Raw genomic sequence first — 21382 nt, 5'->3', positions numbered from 1 at the left:
GTATGTTTCTATGTTATTGTTTTCTTTTATTTGTCTGATATGGACCTAAGGGTCTGAAATAAAGAGGGAAATGAATTGACACAACAGCACAGAAGGTGGCGATATGCACACAGAATGAAATGCTCCAAACACAAAACAGGAAGAAGACAGAAATCGAAACCAAAAAGTTTGAATTCAGCTTTTGATAAGGCGCCATTTCATTCTGCAGCAAAGCAAAGCTCATTCTCACAGGTAAGTCCAGTCCTTCTCATACACATTTATATGACAACATCATTGACGTTATGTGTTATATATGTGGGTGTAGTTTAATACCAAATTACTATCATTTTACTATCAAAGTTTTGGCTGAGGAATCAGGCACAATTATGAATAGCTAAAGTTTTTAAACAATGTATTTAATACACATTTCTGCGAGATCTGTAGCTTTGAATCCGAATGCTAGAGATGTGACAAGAGCGATAGATTTGTTTACTATTCACAAACATAAAATCTTTCATAAAATTGGGTGCATTATTCAAATCAAGCTGAAGTTTCCCCTTTCCAAAAGATTGCTGGAGTTTAGGGCGTCTTTAGCATTTTATAAGGAGAGTGTCGGTTACACAAATTATAATCATTCATCATCGCAGAAAGATAATTAATAAAACTAAATAACAAAACTAGCCTAATAAAGCAGCTGTCAATGGAGTGGGTTTGTGCATAAAAGATCTCGGGATGAATATGAAATAGTGCCTGATACGTGGCCCATTAAAAGACATGTTTAGCGTGTGTGTGTGTGTGTGTGTGTGTGTGTGTGTGTGTGTGTGTGTGTGTGTGTGGCAATAACACGTCTTGGAAACTAGATAAGATACTAGATAGGGTACAAAGGTAAAGGCACACATGAGGAATCATGCTTTTCACTACTCCTGTAGTGTGTATGATGGCTCAAAACATATATACACAGTTTGTTTGCACTGAATATAAATAATACATAGTTTATTCTGTTTAAAAATCTTATAAATGTATGGGGTGGTGAATGAGGTCTTTTACCCCACAGACACACGATATAGATACAAATACTTCAGCTAAAATCATGTTTTTAATCATGTCTAAGTTAATAGTTCAAAACGATCGATCACTTTGGCAACGTTTGTACTATTTTCAGTTTATTTTGATAAATAAAATAATACATTTTTGTTCAATAAATATACTGTCATTAAAATATGTTAATATAGAAATATATTTTTATACAGAAACCAATTTTTAAAGAGTAAAGATTCTGAAAGCATTGAATGATATCCCATAATAATTTAATACAGATTTACAGTAGTAACAATAAATATATTTTATTATATGACATGATTAATATATATATATATATATATATATATATATATATATATATATATATATATATATTTTTTTTTTTTTTTTTTTTAAATATGATGGTTTCATTATAAATATGGGGATTATCTATGATATTTACAATCTGAATCTAACCATGTCATGTCAACAAATTCAGCGGCTGTTTATTATCATGTTAATTATTAATTATAGTCTTTCACCTCAACAGCAGCGGTGCCTTTTACCACAAATACCATACTTTTACATATTCTTCACTTATTGAAAAACGTTTGCTTTAATTAGCTTGAACAAATAAAAATATATATTATGTACACTTATATTTATATATATATATTGTACTCTCACACATTATTTGCTTCTATTTTAGAACACCTTGACTATCTAATAAAAAAAACAAAATATGTATTAAAATTACGATAAAAACCCTGAAATCGAATGTGTTTCTGTCGGTTACAGTTTGCTTTCTCATGTCACTCGCTTTAAATATGCCACTTTGCTGCATAACGAATGCATACGCAACCAGCTGGATATAAACATACGCAAATAGAGGGTAACAATCGTGACGATAAACATTTGGGTCGGACTTGCGTGTGTTTTTGTCACATTGTTTTAACCGCTTGAGGTATTGCTAATGTTAGCGTCCTCTCAGCCTCGACTGCAAACACACTACTGTTCTCCACTAATACAGCGTCTAGTCATCAAACTAATACTTTATAATGATAGCGCGCAGCCTCACGTGTTAAAACAAACAGCACGAGGCGTCAGTGATAGTGTTTATTTCTCCTTTAGAGGCCGCTCTCGTACTGTATAATGACAGCGGACCCTTCTCGGCCGCTCCAGCAACGGATGTAACCCGAAGAAACGATGGATTTTTTTTGCCAAGAAACAGTTCCAGCAATCAGTGACATTCAATCGGCAAAACCGTTCAACCGGACGACCTCAAAAATACAGTATGACAACAAATTCCAGCTTCAATACTGAAATGTATTGTTGCATTATTGTTGTAAAATTTGCCGGGTTTTTTTCTCCGTGTTCGGCCAGATGTCTTGGTTGTAGTGAATCACATGAACATGAACATAACTAGGATAAGTCTTTAATAATACCGCACACAGGAATATATCAACAAATCAAGTTTAAAAAAAGACCAGAGATAACAAGCTAACTAAAGGAACAACTAAATGTAGAAGACGTTAAAAGAAAAAAGGCTTCCCACAATCGACATTACAGAATGATATTGTTTATTAGATGTATTTTTTGTTGTTGTTGTGTGATTTATGTTCTGTTTCTGAATGCAGAACGAATGTAGGGAGACAGAAGAACATTGCTTCTAAAATGAGTCTCTATGAGGAGAGAAAGGAGGAGGATGTTGTTCAATCCCAGAACCGAAGAGCAGCTTCTCCAGAGCCCAGCTGTGTGTCTATGAAGAGTGACGCATCCATGACACCACCACCTCTCCTCAGGGATGGAGCAGTGACCACTGGCCTCAGGTGAGACATTTCTCTGCAGAAAGACACTTTATTGACTAAAATTGTCTTCTTTTTTTTTTTTTGCTTACCCTGCTCTTACCGCAGTATGACTGCACAGCAAACATGGAGCGTGACAAAAATATTTATTTTGGCTAAATGTCTTTGTTTGTCTTTTTGTAGTTTGAATAACATCAACAACATAGAGAGTGGCACATTTATTCGGCAAAAATTGGAGCTAATATGTGTTTTGTTTTTAGTTAGAATATCTGTTTAACAGTATTTCCATATTAAAAATTATTATGAAGATTTCTTTCAATACTTTTATTTTACAGCGATCACCACACATTAAAGAGACGCTAAACGCTATTTGTGGTTTACATTTCTATAAAAAAGACAACATTTTAAAGTTGAGACTTTGTTTCATATCAAAAGTAACTTTCTCTGTCCTGTCTGTCGGCGTGTGGTCAGTGTCCTCTTTGCTCCGCGATGTATTTTCTCTACGTGAGAACGTGTGTGTGTGTCGTGAGAGGCCCATGGCTTGTCGGACATAGCAACAGTAATTAAAGGGGGCAGGTCTTTGCGAACAGTCAATTCACCAGCATACGAACGTTCGTCATTCAACTGTTTGGCCGGTGACTGCGCGCACACAGTGGTGAAGTGGCAGTTTGAATTAAAGAATCGATTCTGAATTTTTGAGAATCGATTCTGAATCATTAGATAACGAATTGCGATGCATCAACCTTTTCTCCTACCCCTAATGGATCCCAAACACTGTTCCTGAAGTGTTCCTGAAGTGCAGAGACTGTGTCAATTAGACTCCCCCTAAAACTGCCTCATCGACACGGCATCCTCAATAAACCCGTCTCCGGCGTGTTGCCTCTGATCTTTCAAATATTCTGATCTATTATGACCTCTGACCTGTAAAGTTGCCAGAATAATAATCATACGCTGTTTGTTAATTGGCCAGAGGAGAACTGCCCCCCCGACTGAGCCTGGTTTCTCCCAAGGTTTATTTTTCTCCATTATGCTCCTGATGGGGTTTTGGTTTCCTTGCCACTGTTGCTTCTGGCTTGGCGTGCTCAGTTAGGGACACACATTTTTTTAAAAAATGTTCAACTAAATATCCAAATAAATCTAATTATTAAACTAAATTAACCATATAAACTAAATTACTGATCTAAAGCCAACACTGTCACTGTATGATAGTTGAAATGAGCTGATGACATTCCGTTTTCTTCAGAACGCTAGACGGCTGAATAAAATTATGCTGCATTATTTTGCTGTTTAACGCTGTGAAGCTGCTTTGAAACAATCTGCTTTGTTAAAAGCGCTATATAAATAAAGTTGACTTTACTTGACTTGACTTACTCATTCTTTCTGAACTGTTTACGTCTGTGTTTAAATTAATACTCACCCAGATGGGCATTGTGACATTATTTATGTGTATTTGACCATTAATAAGCTGGGAAAATGAGCTCATTTTTGCACTTGTATGTCAGAGGCGGCTTTATTACTGTATGTGTGTGCGCTTCACAGATGTGAGCGCGAAATCTGCGGGAATGAGTAGAATGATGTGTGAAATTCAGACCCGTCACACCAACACTATTTAACCGGAGTGAGTGAGAGGAGGCAGGTGTGTGTCAACTCGCTGTCGGTCGGAGAGGAGAGCAAGAAAGCGCAGCTGATAACGGTGTATCGTTTCATCAGGGCAGTGTGAACACAGTATGATTAAGAAGTGTTCCCCCGATTGTAAAATGACATTTTTTGTCAATTAGGCAAGTTTTTTTTCTGGAAGATCATGATTTTGGACTTTGACATGTTGATTGGTAAGGCCCAGTCGCTGCTGTACTGCTCTAACACCGAGAGGCTTTCGTGCAGACCCTCTTCATGAGGCGACAGCAGCAGAAGGTCAGCGTACAGGAGCCCTCGAGGGTCAGACCAGGACAAGAGGACTTCTCAAGTGCTGATGCCAACTCATTGATGAAGATGTTAAAGAGAGTCGGGTTGAGGCTACAGCCTTGACCGTCTGTCGTTGATCTTGACGCAGCACTATATATCTTTTATGAGATCATATGTCCTTCCTCCTATTCCACTTTGGATATGTTTAGAATGGCTTTTTTAAAATCAATGAACAGGCGAATATTTTTCCTTGGTTTTTTTTGATGAACATGTTTTTGGATCAGTGTGTAGATGTGGTTTGATGTTCTCTGATTGGTTATAAATCCGATTTGACAATTGTTTAAGATGTTGTGTTCTTGAAGGAACTGCACTAATCTGCCATTAATGATGGAGCAGAACAGTTTGTCCAGGTTACTGCTCACTGTAATGCCTCTATAATTATTTGGGTCGTACTTCTCGCCTTGTTTAAAAACTGGAGTTATCAAATGTCCTTTCCATATCTCAGGAAAGTGTCCTGATTTTAATAAGAGGTTGAACAATTTCACAATAGCATCTTTCAGTTTGGGGCTGCTGTGTTTCAGAATCTCATTAGAGATTGCATCCACGCCACAGGATTTCCTGTTTTTTAGGAATTTCATCTTGTCTGTCAGTTCCTTTTATGCTATGGGCTGGTCTAGCTGGTCTTTTATAGTGCGTTCCATTTTATGGAGTTAGGAGGTTAGATGTTTTTGGGTGAGGTTCGGTTCGTTTGGTGAATAGAGAATTCCAAAATATTATACAGGGCAGGTCTTTACTCCATGGGGGGGGGTACAGTTTAATCTTCTGATCTGAAGGTGGCAGAAGATCCACTGTGCTGTTTAGACTGAGGACTGTGGTCTGATAAAGGTAGCTGTGGCATAACTGCGAAATAATTGATTTTATTTAGGTCTAAATCTGTGATGGCGATCTAGATCTCTCTCTCGATAATTGATTAAAATAAATGCTATGATTCATTCTTTCAAATAAATACACACTACTTTGCTGGAAAATAACCATGGTATAACCCACGGCTATTTTAATGCACTTTGCAGAGTCAGGGCTGTCAGTGATATTGTGATATTTGTTTAATATAATTGTTTTTGTGTGTGTCTGTAGGGAGACGCAGAAGAACACAGCTTCTCCAGAGCCCAGCTGTGTGTCTATGAAGAGTGACGCATCCATGAATCCACCACCTTTCCTCAGTGATGGAGCAGTGACATCTGGCCTCAGGTGAGACAACTCATGTCTGTCCATCAATCACATGTTGGATAAACATGTCGAGTAAGATTGTCAGACACACCCACTGCACTGTAAGAAACTGCACCTTCAAAAACTTTGCATAGCCTTTCTAAAGATCTGAGCATTGGAATTGCATGGCTCAAGTTTATTTTTAATAATGTGCCAGAGCGACGGATAGATTGAGGCCCTGTAGAGTGCAGTTTTGTTTCCGTATGTCAGAAATAGAATAGAGCATCAGTTTGCTGTTGGGGATTAGTTGTGTCGTGTTGTCTTTTGTTGCATTGCAGACATTCAATTCAATTCAGTTTATTTATATAGCACAGTTAAAAACAGCTGCTGCTTACCAATGTGCTGTACAAAAAGAATAAATAACCGTAGGAAAAAACAGAAACAAAAAATAAGGTATAAATAAATAGACATGAAGACAATCCAGGAGAAGCCACAACAAACATGCAAGACAGATAACTCATGAATTGTAAGCCAAATCAAATAAAAATTATTTTAACTTTGATTTAAAAAGGGATAGTGTGGGAGCAGTTCTGATTTGTAAAGGCAAGCTATTCCAAAGTCTCGCGCCAGCGACAGAGAAAGCCTGGTCACCCCTAGTCTTTAATCTAGTTTTAGGGACCCCTAAGAGCCTCTGATTGGCAGACCTAAGGGCTCTCTCCCTGGGTGATGTTCAATCAGCAGGTCAGAGAGGTATTGGGGTGCTAATCCATGTAATGATTTAAAAACCAATAGCAGTACTTTAAAATCGATTCTGTGACGTACAGGCAACCAATGTAAGGAACGAAGAACAGGGGTAATGTGTTCACATTTGCAAGCTCCCGTTAGAACTCTGGCCGCAGCATTTTGAACTACTTGGAGGCGGTTTAAGGAAGATTGACCAATCCCCAAGTAGAGAGACTTACAATAGTCAAGCCTAGTGGTAATGAAAGGATAGATAACTTTTTCAAAGTTATTAAACGAGAGAAAGGACTTTGTTTTTATCAAAGCTCGCAGTTGATAAAAACTTGACTTTACAACTTGATTTACTTGCCAGACGTGGTGTTTCAGTGGTCCTCATTTACAAAATGAACGTATGACAGAAAATTGGGTGTAGAATAGGTTCGTCGCAAAACTTGGCATTATGGACGTGAGGGCTTTGATCGTATGGCTGTGATCAAATTTCATGTCAGGTCTCAAGTTGTGCTGGCAGGTTTCACCAAAAATCTGTATAGTTTTATCAAATTAAACATTAAGTGACTGTGACTGTACAGATGAAGTTCATGTGTCCTTGTATAGGGCGACAGCAGATGCTGAAATCATTGGGAGTGTTACACGCGCTTCAATACGTGTAGTAGTTGATGAAACTCTGGCGCTCAATCACACAGTCACGGCAAACCGACTTCAGATTTCAATAGCAGTCTTTTTGAGCTTTAATATTCACAGACACTAGTTCGTATCGATATCTGATTCATTGTACAGCCATGCTTTTGATCTATTCATCCAAAAAATGCCAAATTATGTGACCTTCCGTTTTCTAGCATAAGCTCTATTTGTGATTGGATTCTGTGATTTCTTCCGAGTTTTCCACATCGTGAAAATCATATAGCTGAAAATGCTATTTGCAGTATTAAATAGAGTTAGTTTTGTGAGTTATTTATTATTGTTTTATAAAGTTATTACCATTAGTGTACGAAGGATATAAGCAGCTTTTTCAGCAATTTCGCAACCGCTATGGCGGTTTTTGAAAAATGTATATCGGTTGGTTTACCGTCCAGCACTAGTCTCAAGTTTTTGGTTTACCGCCCAGCATTAGTCTCAAGTTTTTGAGTTAGTGTGGACTTGTGTGCAGCTTTTTGGGGAAGTGTTATGAGAGCATTTTGTTCATTTAGATTACTTTCCTTTGCCATTAGTCGATGAGGTGGTATTTTTAATTTCCAGGGCTTTAGCTTTATATGCGCAAGTAACAGCATAAACATGCATATTCACACATCGTCAAATCACACTTCTGTGAACCGAGAAAAACAGAAATTAAGTATATAAAAGGAATAAAATAATCAGAACTAAAATACAGGGCTCCAAACTGCGACTAAAACAGTCTCATTTGCAACAAAAAATATGAATTTGCGAATTATGTGAAATTTATGTTTACCGCCCAGCACTAGTCTCAAGTTTTTGGTTTACCGCCCAGCATTAGTCTCAAGTTTTTGGTTTACCGCCCAGCACTAGTCTCAAGTTTTTGGTTTTCCGCCCAGCATTAGTCTCAAGTTTTTGGTTTACCACCCAGCATTAGTCTCAAGTTTTTGGTTTACCGCCCAGCACTAGTCTCAAGTTTTTGGTTTACCGCCCAGCACTAGTCTCAAGTTTTTGGTTTACCACCCAGCACTAGTCTCAAATTTTTTGTTTAACGCCGAGCACTAGTCAAAAAGTTTTTGGTTTACCGCCCAGCACTAGTATCAAGTTTTTGGTTTACTGCCCAGCACTAGTATCAAGTTTTTGGTTTACCGCCCAGCACTAGTCTCAAGTTTTTGGTTTACCGCCCAGCACTAGTCTCAAGTTTTTGGTTTACCGCCCAGCACTAGTCTCAAATTTTTTGTTTAACGGCGAGCACTAGTCAAAAAGTTTTTGGTTTACCGCCCAGCACTAGTCTCAAGTTTTTGGTTTACCGTCCAGCACTAGTCTCAAGTTTTTGGTTTACCGCCCAGCATTAGTCTCAAGTTTTTGAGTTAGTGTGGACTTGTGTGCAGCTTTTTGGGGAAGTGTTATGAGAGCATTTTGTTCATTTAGATTACTTTCCTTTGCTCATTAGTCGATGAGGTGGTATTTTTAATTTCCAGGGCTTTAGCTTTATATGCGCAAGTAACAGCATAAACATGCATATTCACACATCGTCAAATCACACTTCTGTGAACCGAGAAAAACAGAAATTAAGTATATAAAAGGAATAAAATTATCAGAACTAAAATACAGGGCGACTAAAACAGTCTCATTTGCAACAAAAAATATGAATTTGCGAATTATGTTTTTGCTGAAATTGCCACTGGCGACAATATAAATGTACAAGTTATAATTAAAAATCGCGTGCCTTTTCACTGGCATGTTTTGTGATGAGTAACCAATCACATCTTTAGTTTTGTTGACGTAATAATGAGACGACGTGCAGCAAAATTGCAGTTGCAGTTTGAGAGCCAAAATTCGCACAGGGACAGTGAGGATCAGCTCTCCATGTCAGAAACGTGTGTCAAAATGATAAAAATCTGGCTCTTTCAAAGCCAAAGCCATCACTATCGAGCAACAACGCTGACAGCTGTGCCAGCATGAGATCGATAGAAAACAACGGCGACATGTCAATGAAACTGTAGCACAGGGTGCAGCACACGAATCAGGGGCACAAAAAACTTGATTGGGACATCCCTAATTTCTAATATAAATAAAAACTGTGTTTTCTTTCTCTCTTATATTTGCAGTGTGGAGAATGATCTGTTCCACCTTCAGTCCAAATGTGGAATTTGTGAGAAGTTTCTGAAAGATCCTGTCTCTATCAGCTGTATGCACAGTTTTTGCAGAAAGTGCATCAACAGCTACTGGGATTTGTTCAGTCCATCAAAAGACTTTGACTGTCCTCGATGTAGAAAGAGATCTAGAGAACGTGTTTTTTTAGAAAACGTCACAGGAGGATCCACTTCTGCTGGTTCATCTCATTGTTACACAGAAGAAGCCATGCTGAAGGAGACTAGCGAACTACAGCAGGATTCTCAACAACCAATATATGATGAACTGCAGAGAGTCAAAAAACAACACAAAACCAGCATGAAGAACAAGTATGAGAGATTATATGAGGGGATGAAACTCCAGGAGAATGAAACCCTCCTGAACAGGATCTACACACAGCTCTACATCATAGAGGGAGAGAGAGAAGGTGTGAATGAACAACATGAGGTTTTTCAGATGGAGAAAACAGCCAGAACACAACACTCACAAGACACTCCAATCTACTGCAATGACATCTTTACAGCCTCACCTGAACCAGGATGTGAGGAGAAAGAGCAGATCAAGACTGTACTTACTAAAGGCATCGCTGGAATCGGAAAAACCGTCTCTGTGCAGAAGTTCATTCTGGACTGGGCCGAGGGAAAAGCCAATCAGGATGTAGATTTCATGTTTGTGCTTCCATTTCGAGAGCTGAACTTGATCCGAGATCATCAGTGCTGTCTTCACAGACTTCTGCTGGACTTTCATCCTGAACTTCAAGATCTGGACCCAAAGATTTATGAGGAGTGTAAAGTTGTGTTCATCTTTGATGGTCTGGATGAAAGCAGAATCCCACTGATGTTTTCAGATGCTCAGGGAGTTTCTGATGTGACTGAGACTTCATCAGTGGGTGTGTTGATGTCAAAGCTCATTAAAGGAGAGCTGCTTCCCTCTGCTCTCATCTGGATCTCCTCCAGACCAGCAGCAGCCAATCAGATCCCCTCCAAATACATCAACCGTCTGACAGAGATTCAGGGATTTAATGAGCCTCAGAAGGAGGAATATTTCAGGAAGAGAATCAGTGACGAGCATCAAGCCAGCAGAATCATCTCACACATCAGAAGAGCAAGAAGCCTCCACATCATGTGCCACATACCCGTCTTCTGCTGGATCTCATCCACTGTGCTTCAGAAGCTCCTGGAAGAAGATCTGAGTGCAGAAATCCCTCAAACTCTGACTGAAATGTACATCCACTTCCTGCTGATTCAGATCAACATGAGGAATCAGAAGTATGAAGAAAGAGATCCAGAGAAACTCCTGCAGTCCAACAGAGAAATGATTGTGAAACTTGCTGAACTGGCTTTCAATCAGCTGATGAAGGGCAATGTGATGTTCTATGAGGAGGACCTGAGAGAGAGCGGTATAGACGTCACTGATGCCTCAGTGTATTCTGGGATTTGCACTGAGATCTTTAAGGAGGAATCTGTGATCCATCAGAGGAAAGTCTACAGCTTCTTACATTTGAGCTTTCAGGAGTTTTTGGCAGCATTTTTCATGTTTGTTTCATATTTACACAATAATAACGAGGTTTTGAAATTGTTTCTGAGAGGAAAGTCCAGAACACAACGTGAGAATCTTCATCTGGACGTACTTCTGAAAGGAGTAATAAATAAAGCCCTCCAGAGTAAAAATGGACACCTGGATCTTTTCCTGCGGTTTCTGCTGGGAATCTCACTGGAGTCCAATCAGAGACTCTTACAGGATCTACTGACACACAAAGAGAACAGCTCAGAAAGCATTGAAAAAGTGATCCAACACATCAAGCAATTTCAAAAGAAGAATGTCAAGCCTGAAAGATGGATAAATCTCTCACACTGCTTGCTTGAAATTAAGGACAATTCTCTTTTTGAAGAAATGAAGATATTTTTAAGCTCAGAAACAAGTAAAACACTTTCTCTTTCACAATGTTCAACTTTGGCAAACATGATTTTGATGTCAGAGGAGGTGATGGATGTGTTAGATCTTGGAAAGTATAACATAAAATCAAGAGATGGTCAGAAGAGGCTGGTACCTGCTGTTAGGAACTGCAGAAAAGCTCTGTGAGTGCAATTATCAACTGTAAACAAATGTGATGCGATTGAGCACAAGCATGAAGTCATGGGAGCTGATACCTTAACATAGATTTACTGTTTTGTTTTGTTGTGTTTTAATTTGCTCTTTCACTGTGCTATTAAATTCAGAGTAAACTAAATGTTCAGTAATGTTAAACTTAATCTAAAATTGGTGTAAAAGTTGTGTTGTGAAAACTGGTAGAAAACTGACACATTTGTTTTTATCTTTTAAGATTGGCAAGCTGTAACCTTACTGATCAGTGTTGTGAAATTGTGGCATCAGCTCTACAATCATCAAACTCCTGTCTGAGAGAGCTGGACCTGAGTAACAATGACCTGAGGGATTCAGGAGTGAAGTCACTCTCTGCTGGACTGAAAAGTCCAAACTGTCAGCTGGAGATCCTGAGGTATATAAAAGGGGTATTTAAATAGTCTGTCATATCAGGATAATATATCAGAATATAGCAGCTACACAGTTCATTACTGTCTGCAGGACACTGGCCCTCAAGGGTTGAAATTGAAGATCACTGCTGTAGATTATTTGACTGTTGATGCGTGTTTAAGTCTATAGATTTTCTGACTTGATTTGAGTCTGTAGAATAAGGGTAGCCAAACCGGCTCCTGAAGGGCTACCTTCCTGTAGACTTCAGTTCAAACTTTTGCTCCAACACACCTTCATGTTACCTTCAAGTAATTTTGAACAACTTGATTAATTGGTTCAGATGTGTTTAATTAGGGTCAGAGCTAAAATATAATGTAGATTTTATGACTGTTGATGCATGTCTGCAGATTATCTGACTGTTAATTTTTTTTGTCTGTAGATTGGCTGGCTGTATGTTGACAGAGGAAAGCTGCTGTTATCTGGCTTCAGCACTGAGTTCAAATCCATCACACCTGAGAGAGCTGGATCTGAGCTACAATCACCTGGGACAATCAGGAGTTAAGAAGCTCTCTGATACACTGAACAATCCTAACTGCACATTGGAAATACTTAAGTATGTATGGCACTAATACTGATCAAAATAATCCCTAATAATCATACTATACTGTGTGAGTGTGCCTGTTATAATCTTGAATTATATTGGGTTAATCACTGTTTCTCAAACTATAGGCTGCAGCTTCTTTGAAGATCATGCAAAAATACAAACATTCCTAAATAAGTATTGTGGTAGAAAGATGAGGCACCGACAACTTAGTGTTTATTAAAAAAAAAGTATTTTAAGTGGAGGATAGAGAATAGGCAAAGCCGAAAGGGGTCAAGTGCTTCTAGGCAGGGCAAGTGTTTTATCGGTGTAGATCGTCTTGTTGCCAGAGGAAAGCTATTGTTATCCGACTTGAGCTCATACCATTCACACATGAGAGAGCTTGCAGGTGACGGAGGAGAGTGAATTAGTTGATGGATTGCATTTTGCAGACTGAGAAAAAGCTCACCTGAGAAAAAGTCAAGACTTGCACGCTATAAAAACTGCTACTGCCAATGACCTTCTGGCAAGCCTTTACCACATTATACGGTGGACTGTGGTATGTGCTTTCAAAGTACTAATAAATAGCCAATATCCTATTAATAGTCATGGTAATAAGCAACTAGTTAATAGTGAGAACTGGACCCTAAACTAAAGTTTTACCAATATTGCTTACCCTCAGGACTCCATGCATTGGATAATATCCAAATGTTACCCCTTATCCCGTCAACTTCTAATCTTTTTCACCATAATTTTTTTTAAATCCTTTTGTATTCCGTGCATTAAAGTTTTTAACCAAATTTTCCTTTACTACTGGAGTCCAGGCTTTTTTTTTGTTCGCCTCTTTTTTATCAGCCCAGAATTGCCTTTCAAATAGCACAAGAGGCCTGTTTCGTCTACTTGGTGACAGATATTATGAGTTTATCTATTAGCAACAATTACAGAAACTAAGCATAATAATTGTAGCTTGACTGACTGCCTCATTTCCACTTAAGGGGTTAAAACTTTTAATAGTAGATCAATTGTTACTTGCATTGGCTTTGGTGCTCAACAGTGTATTTATAGATGTTATTTCAGAAAGTAATTATAGCTGTAATTAAATTTGCAATGTAAACTCCTGTATGTACACAACATGTGCATTATATCAAATTAATTTAAACGTTAGCACATATTATTTAAAGACACATAATAAAAAGTGGGACCTTTTATTTTAAATGAAGAGTGAATTAGAAAGAGAGGAGAGGATCTTGTGCTTCAATGCAGTGTGCGAATGGTGTGAACAGGGCTGTGTCTCAATCATCAGACTAAACTGTGTCTGCAAAGGGTCGGGGACCACCAGTTATATGTTATGTATGTGACTAATTTGTTTACAAATACATTAATATTGATTGAAATGTACAGAATGTGACATGTCTGTGCATGTTTTTTTTTTTCAGCATAGATCATGGAGGAGAGATAAGGATCACACCAGGACCAAAAAAATGTAGGTTTACACACACACACACACAAAGGCTGGGTGGAATAGCATTATACAGTTATCAGTGGACAGGACAGCTTTAAATCCTTTTTGTGGCACAATTGAGGGGTATTTAAATCACGTACATGTTTAAGTAGTTGAAAAAACATGGATGAATTAAAAAAGACACATTTGTGGCACAATTGAGGGGTATTTTTCAAACTTATTGGTCATAGCACACAAAATAATTGTATAATTATTTTGTTACTAATTATTATTAGTATTAATTATTGTACTAATTATTGTCCAACTGCTCTGTTTTAAAGGACCATCCGTCAAATGTGCATAGACACCTAGGGCCCTATTTTAACGATCTGAAACGCAAGTGTCAAAGCGCGAAGCGCAAGTAACTTTGTGGGCGGGTCTCGACGCTGTTGCTATTTTCCCGGCGGGATAAATGGCTCTTGCGCCCGGCGCAAATCTAAAATGGGTTGGTCTGAAGGAGCTTCATTATTCATAGGTGTGGTTTGGGCGTAACGTGAATAAACCAATCCGAGCGTCATCCAACATTCCCTTTAAAAGCAGGTGCGCAAGTTCCATTATGGATTGCTATTATTATGGCGTATTTACCAGGCGCACGCCAGGAGCGGTTCACAGCCGAGGAGACTGATGTTCTTGTAAGAGCAGTGAAAGACAGAGAAGTGAAGTTGTAATGTTGTACATTATGGTAAAGGTGATTTCACAGTCTTTTTTTTTTTCAGTCTTTCAGTTTTTTCAGTTTTTCAGTCGATTTTTTTTCCTGGTTCTTGACGGACAAACCAATTTGTCAGATGTCCTTATATACATATATGTCTTGCCACTATTGGGCAAACAGGTTTTATCCTTAATTATTACAATTAGCCTGAATCATTTGTAAGCTAGATTTATGCCTATTTTTTCACATCTTCGTGGCACACCACAATGATTTCCGTCATCTCATGTGTTAATATTTTTTTAGTGTAACAATTTATGATTTGCAAAAATAACTGTTGCATCTGTGTAGGTTACATGAGCAAAGTGTATGCGCGTTGTGCACGCTATACATTATGGTCAAGCATGCGCCCTTAAAATAGCATAATGAACAACGCGCAACGCGCCACTGACTTTAGACTAGGTTTTTTCTGGTCAGTGGCGCAATTGTTTAATGGAACAGCAAAATAGCACCAGGGATTGTTTGCGCCGGAACACGCCTCCTTTTTTGCGCTGAACCGCCCAGGGAGCGCAAGTTCATTCACTAGTTTAGCGACGTGCTTCTGTGGAGGGAAAAGCGCGCTTTGCGCGGGTGCAAAATAGGAATGACACATGCGTCGGTGTACAAAGTCAATTGCGCTGGTTGCAAGATAGGGCCCTTAGTGTTCTAAGTCTATGGCCGCCTATAAAACCATACAAAGGAAAGTTATGAAATATGGCACACATATAGAGAACAGTCTCTATATACCATAGAAAAATTTAAATCACAATTCAAACTCATTCTAGACCTTTTAACTAGTATTTGATTTGACTCACCATTAGGCCATGGAGGTCAGAATAAAACTTTATGAAAAACCAAACCGGTCTCATTTAACATGTTAACAAATTTGATAGGGAGCATGCTACCATTTGATGCAAGACTAAACCTGGTATATGACAGTTTCAGCACAGCACCATCTACAGGTCAAGAAAAAAGAAAAATGGCTGTTTTGTTTATAACATCTCAATAGTTTTTGACCAAAAATGATACGATTTAAATTTAGTGTAGCGTGCAGACTCAATTTTCCTGTGTCAATCATTTTGGGTGTTGGCCATTCTGAATTTTGTCATTAAAGAATTTTATATTGGCATATCATTTAGACAAATAAACATGAGCAAAAGTCTCAAAATCACACAGCTTCAGAAAGAGTTCAGAGACCACTACAAAATTAGCATCTCTCTGAAGTTAAACCATTAGTATTGCGTTGTTTAAAAATTACTATATATTGCCAGTAGTTTATATAGAATGTTGTTTTAGTTTATGTATATTAGGGGTGTAACGGTACACGTATTCGTACCGAACCGTTTTGGTACAGGACTTCCAGTATGGTGCAAGTGTGTACCGAACGCAATCTTTAACAGTCGGCTTGTTTTACGCGCGGAACATACTTCAATCACGAACATATTAAGTATTCAGTCCATTTATCACGAAATTCAAAAGATCACTGTATAGGCCCGTCAGTTCAAGCGTCGGCACGCAGCGTGAGTGAACGCGATCATCTCTTCCTAAAGAATAAACATGAATGAACAGCTGAAGGTATGTTGAGGATACATTAACACTGAAACATATCACATGTCGTGTAATTGCTCAATCAATGTTTCAACGGCGGAAACAATAAAACAGTGTCCCGTAGCATCACATTTACCTCAGATGTCCTTCAGTGTCCAAAGCTGTTAGTTCACTAGAGAAATCAACTCTTTCACTAAATATATGACCTATATTAGCCTATATATTCATTATATTCTTCTTCACCTATTAGTGATGTCTGGATTATTTAATGTGTGTTTAAATAAATCTGTCATGAAAATGACAGACACTGTGTATAAATGATTATATTTCAACAATGAATTGGAGAAAAAACATAATTTTATAATTAGATAAGTTAATGCAAAAACTGCCTAATGTTAAGTTTGCACACAATGTGTTATTTGAGTGTTGATTATTATATCTAAACATAAATATCAGCTGAATTTAGGCTAATAGTTTGGGCTCTTTTGTTATATTATAGTAATATGTGAGTAAGAGCTCCCTATAGTTTACAGCATTATCTTTAAGAAACTTTTAGTTATAATTTAATTAATTTAAGGCAGACACAAAATGTTCTGTAAACCGTTTAATATATCTTTAATATATATATTAGCTGAGTTGAGTTGTAAGTTAAAGCACACACCATATCGTTTGTATATTTCTTGAAATGGTGATACTTCTGGAAAGATGTGTAAACCGCATAAATCCTAGTGTTTGACTGTGGTCTAAACACTCGTGTTGAGAAGGCTGTTGTTTAAAATGTGCTCTCTTCTTGTGTTCAGATGCTTGTGATCTCACACTGGATCCAAACACAGCTCACACTTATCTCGCTCTGTCTGAGCAGAACAGAAAGGTAACATATGTGAGCGAGGAGCAGCCATATCCTGATCATCCAGAGAGATTTGAGCAGGTTCATCAGGTTCTGTGTAGAGAGAGTCTAACTGGACGCTGTTACTGGGAGGCTGAATGGAGTGGAGATGCTGATGTATCTGTGGCGTATAAAGGAGGAAGTGATGACTGTGAGTTTGGATCCAGCGAAATGTCCTGGAGTCTGATCTGCTCTGAAAACAGGTTCACTGTCCGTCACAATAATAAGAGAACTAAAACACGTGTCCCTTCAGGCTCCTCTAATAGAGTAGCCGTGTATCTGGATTGGTCAGCCGGCACGCTGTCCTTCTACAGCGTCTCTGACACAAACACACTCACACACTTACACACATTCAACACCACATTCACAGAACCCCTCTATGCTGGATTTGGGCTTTATTTCCACACCTCAGTGTGTCTGTGTCAGATTTCTGTTTCAGACACAAGACCCACACCGGACTGAAAAAAAACTCAAATAGCGAAGTGCATATAGTCCTGGTCCGTTTAGATTCCTGATCTGACTTAAAATAGGGCAAAGTATCATCCACTTCCTTTCAATATTTCACGATTAGGGCTGTCAAAATTAATGTGTTATCTTTTTCAGTTTAACATGTTAAAAATAATTAAGGTCCCACTTTATAGTAGGTGTCCTTACTACTACGTCAAAAAAGAAATACAATGTACTTACGGTGTTCATATTGTATTGTAAAACACATAAGCACCGATTTGTCTATGATCTAGGGCAGTGGTCACCAACCTTTACAAGCCAAAGATCCCTGACCTCAGCCTTGATGTAAGGCAAGATCTACCTATAGATTTTTCATGGCCGATTCATAGTTTTTTTTACAAGCAAATTGGCTATTTCCGATACCAGCTGCCGTTTTTTTTTTATTTAAGCAAATTTATTTGTTGTTTATTTACTCTAAATTTGCTCAAAAAAATTAGCCATATGAAATGAGAGGCAACCACTGCATTTTAATCACGATCCAAACAAAGATACACACATGTAGCATGAGCAGTTGTTTTTCATTTAAATTAGATTGCATAATTTCAAGACTTAAAGCAAATACAGAATGGTTTGACTTTAGCTTTGTGAAATTGTTACATAAGACAAAAGCAGATGGACTGAATAAATTCACTCTCTGACAGCAGGTGGTGCTTATGGAAAAGAAGCGTGTCTCTGGTACTGGTGTAAAAATGCCATCGAAACTATTCTGAAGACGGTTTCGTTCAGAGATACATTCATGTAACCCCCCTCCCCAATTCAATATTTATATTTTTCTTCCTATATTTCAAGCATCGCAAACAGTTATCTTGCTGGACCTATTTATACCTGGCCCACTTCATGTGTTTTTACAGATCAGATATCTATCTGATTTATCAGAACGAGTTAATTTACACTTGGTCACATAAATGTGTCTCCGCAAAACGGATATAAATCTGATCTTCAATTCCCGCACTATATGCATTTTTAATGGAGTTCACGTCACCGAAAACAACAGATATGAGCTGCATTTTATTAATCATCAGCTTTAAAATCAAAGACTGCCATAGGAGAGATAGTGGCATTAGCATTGATCATTTAGTTTCTTTACTTTTAATGATGACGATTCTGCAACTTTTACTTTCATTAGTGGCAGTTTGATGAAGAGATACTCAGCTGCTGTCTGCGGCGATGCGTGCTGCAGCGCTGTCATATCTAACTATAACATGTCATATAGCCCATAACATGCTATCACACATTGATTTATTAGCATTGTTGGGAGTAAAATTTACATGTGGTTTCAACAACCAGATGCATTTACACTTGTCCAGTTGCATCTGGAATGCGTCCCAGACCACCTCCTGTAGTGGCTTGAGTGCACTCTCCTCTTTGCTTTCGTCTTCAGCGTGTCCCATCAATGGCCTGTGTTACCGTCCATTAACAGACTTCGTAATATTTTCACAGAAATGACATTCGGGAAATGATTGCAATGCAGTTCATGTGCAAGTCCGTAATAGAGATCAGCCAAAATTAATCTAAAAACCGTCCGGTTGCTAATTGTGTGTTTGGAGCACAAAACCGGCTGTTTCTGATTTATGACCAGTTGATTTGTGCGGTGCGAATTTTGAGGTTGCAGAGAATACATTTTGGGAGCATATGGAGCAATTTCGAGCCTTGATAATGTGTTGTTACTTATTTTTTGGCGGTTATTTATCGGGAGCTACCAGGAAAGTGATAAAGATCTACCAGTCGATCGCGATCAACAGGTTGGAGACCACTGATCTAGGGCATTTGTCGTCGATTTCGCAAAACCTGTCGGCGAGTCAAAATCAGGGCTAAAATTGTGCAGTGTACTCACACTAGGCACGGTTGCCCCTGGCCTGCACTCACATTGCACTTAACGTACCGGACCGGAGCACGCTTACGTCATTCACGATGCAACTTTTTGTTTTGAAGAAGACAGGAAGAAAGGCGATACAATTCCTGTTCGTCAATAAGGTGAGAACCAGACCCTTTTTAAACCTAAATATACTCAAATTAATTGAAAAGTGTACTTTCCAAGTAGTACTAGAAGATGTTTGCTGTCGTAATGATGACAGTAGCACACACAAGAGTAGTAGTTGTTCCGTTATCACACTACATACGAACCCCACCTGAGCCCAACTGAACCGAGTCTGGTCCACCTCTTCCAAACGGGCCAGGGGCGGTTAAACGAACCGCGGTACAGAGCAAACCAGACTTTCCAAACAAATTAGATGTTAATTCGGGGTTAGATGAGGGCACGGTTCAGATTGCCTGTGAGTACACCCTTAATGAACTGCATTAAAAAAGTGGAAACACTAAAAGTATATTATGTTACACTGCTTAATTCTTGTGCTAAAACAGCAATGTATATCACATCCCGGGATGTGCTGTGCTAGTTTCTCTCTTGCTCACCGAAGCAAATTTGATCTTTTATTGTACTGGTTGTTGTTATTGTACACATTCTGGTTTTAAAAGCTTTAGAAATAAAGATGGGTTGAGTTTGTAGAGGATTGTGAACCATTTCTTTTTGGATTACAATAGTATCTCTCCTGTGTTTGGGGAGGGAGGGAAGGGAGTTTATTTCAGTTTATTCTCATAACTATTTCAGCTTCTAAACAAAGCCATTTAACCTGGGTTTTTGTTATTTTGTCATATGCCCATCCCTGAAGCCTTTCATATCGGCTATATAAAGAAGAAATAAAAAATGTATAATCAGAAAGATTTTGTTGTACATGTGTGTTTCATTATTTATGTTACCCTCGAGCCTAGGCTGTAACACAGCATCAGATGTCAGAGAAACTCACTCTCTTCTCTACACTGGCCAAAAGGGGATATTACAACTCATGAGCCTTGTAAAGGTGTAAAGTGAAGTAGCATGGCACGTTGAGTACATCGATCTAATACCCTGTTGACAATAAAAAAATATTGTCAACAGGGTACAACAATGACTCCCTAAACATTCTGGCACATGTACAGACCCTGGCCATTTGGCATCAACATTAGTGATGAGGAGGTTTCATCACATGTTACCTAGTTATAGGGGAGCAATAATGGGGGGGATTTAATGGCTTAAACACCCAAAGATTTAGAACCCAAAAAATCTGCACATTGATGCTATGGATTAACTTCCTATTAAACTTCATTGACTGAAGGAGCTTTAATAGGAATGTGGGATCCACCAATGCACCCAATGACATTTGGGAACCCTGACATTGAAAGTTATATAATTAGTAACATTATAAAAATGATGGTGGCTGTGTATGGATTTATGGATAGATTAAAGGTGCACTTTGTAACTATTCCGTCCGCTAGAGGTCACCTATTTAAAACGAAGGCATAGTTTGATGACGTCACGTTTGAGCGCAGAGTCTTGGGACATGTGGTCTTCAGCTCACAGCCGGTGGGAAAGAATCGGGATAGGAAATCATGTTGATGGATGTGATTATTAACGTTACTGTAGTCTGAAGCAGAGCAGGACCGAGTTCTGTGGAACTGAGGAACCGCTGGAGCGATTGTTAATAAGATGAACGCAACACACGCCTCGTGAGCAGGGGGACTTTTATTATGCCACAGTCGCCGATGCCACTTCCGCTTTTCCGGTCATGAGTATGAGGTAACGCAGCTCTGTTGATCATATTAGACACATCTGAGTGTGTTGATGATGTTATGACGTTACTCTGTGCGTTCGCTCAGCGGCTGCTATGACACTTGTTCACACTGCAGTGAGAGGAAAGCGTTTAATCATTGCTGGACTGCCCTACAG

The 21382-nt window shown here is 38.6% G+C and overlaps 1 protein-coding gene across 1 annotated transcript; it reads left to right on the top strand.

Moving 5' to 3' along the window:
• The first annotated feature begins 144 nt into the window (after positions 1-144).
• Positions 145-20335, top strand: LOC307128948 (NACHT, LRR and PYD domains-containing protein 3-like). Its single transcript, XM_079821035.1, has 8 exons — positions 145-231; positions 2637-2828; positions 5841-5954; positions 9416-11518; positions 11764-11937; positions 12352-12525; positions 13929-13975; positions 17027-20335. The coding sequence occupies exons 2-8, from the start codon at positions 2674-2676 to the stop codon at positions 17572-17574; spliced, it is 3315 nt and encodes a 1104-aa protein (XP_079677161.1). The 5' UTR covers positions 145-231; positions 2637-2673; the 3' UTR covers positions 17575-20335.
• The last annotated feature ends 1047 nt before the right edge of the window (positions 20336-21382 follow it).

The sequence above is a fragment of the Gobio gobio genome (assembly GCF_949357685.1).
Source record: "Gobio gobio genome assembly, chromosome: 7".
Lineage (NCBI taxonomy): Eukaryota > Metazoa > Chordata > Actinopteri > Cypriniformes > Gobionidae > Gobio > Gobio gobio.
Note: the sequence above shows the minus strand (reverse complement) of the source record. Positions and strands in the feature narration are given on the sequence as shown.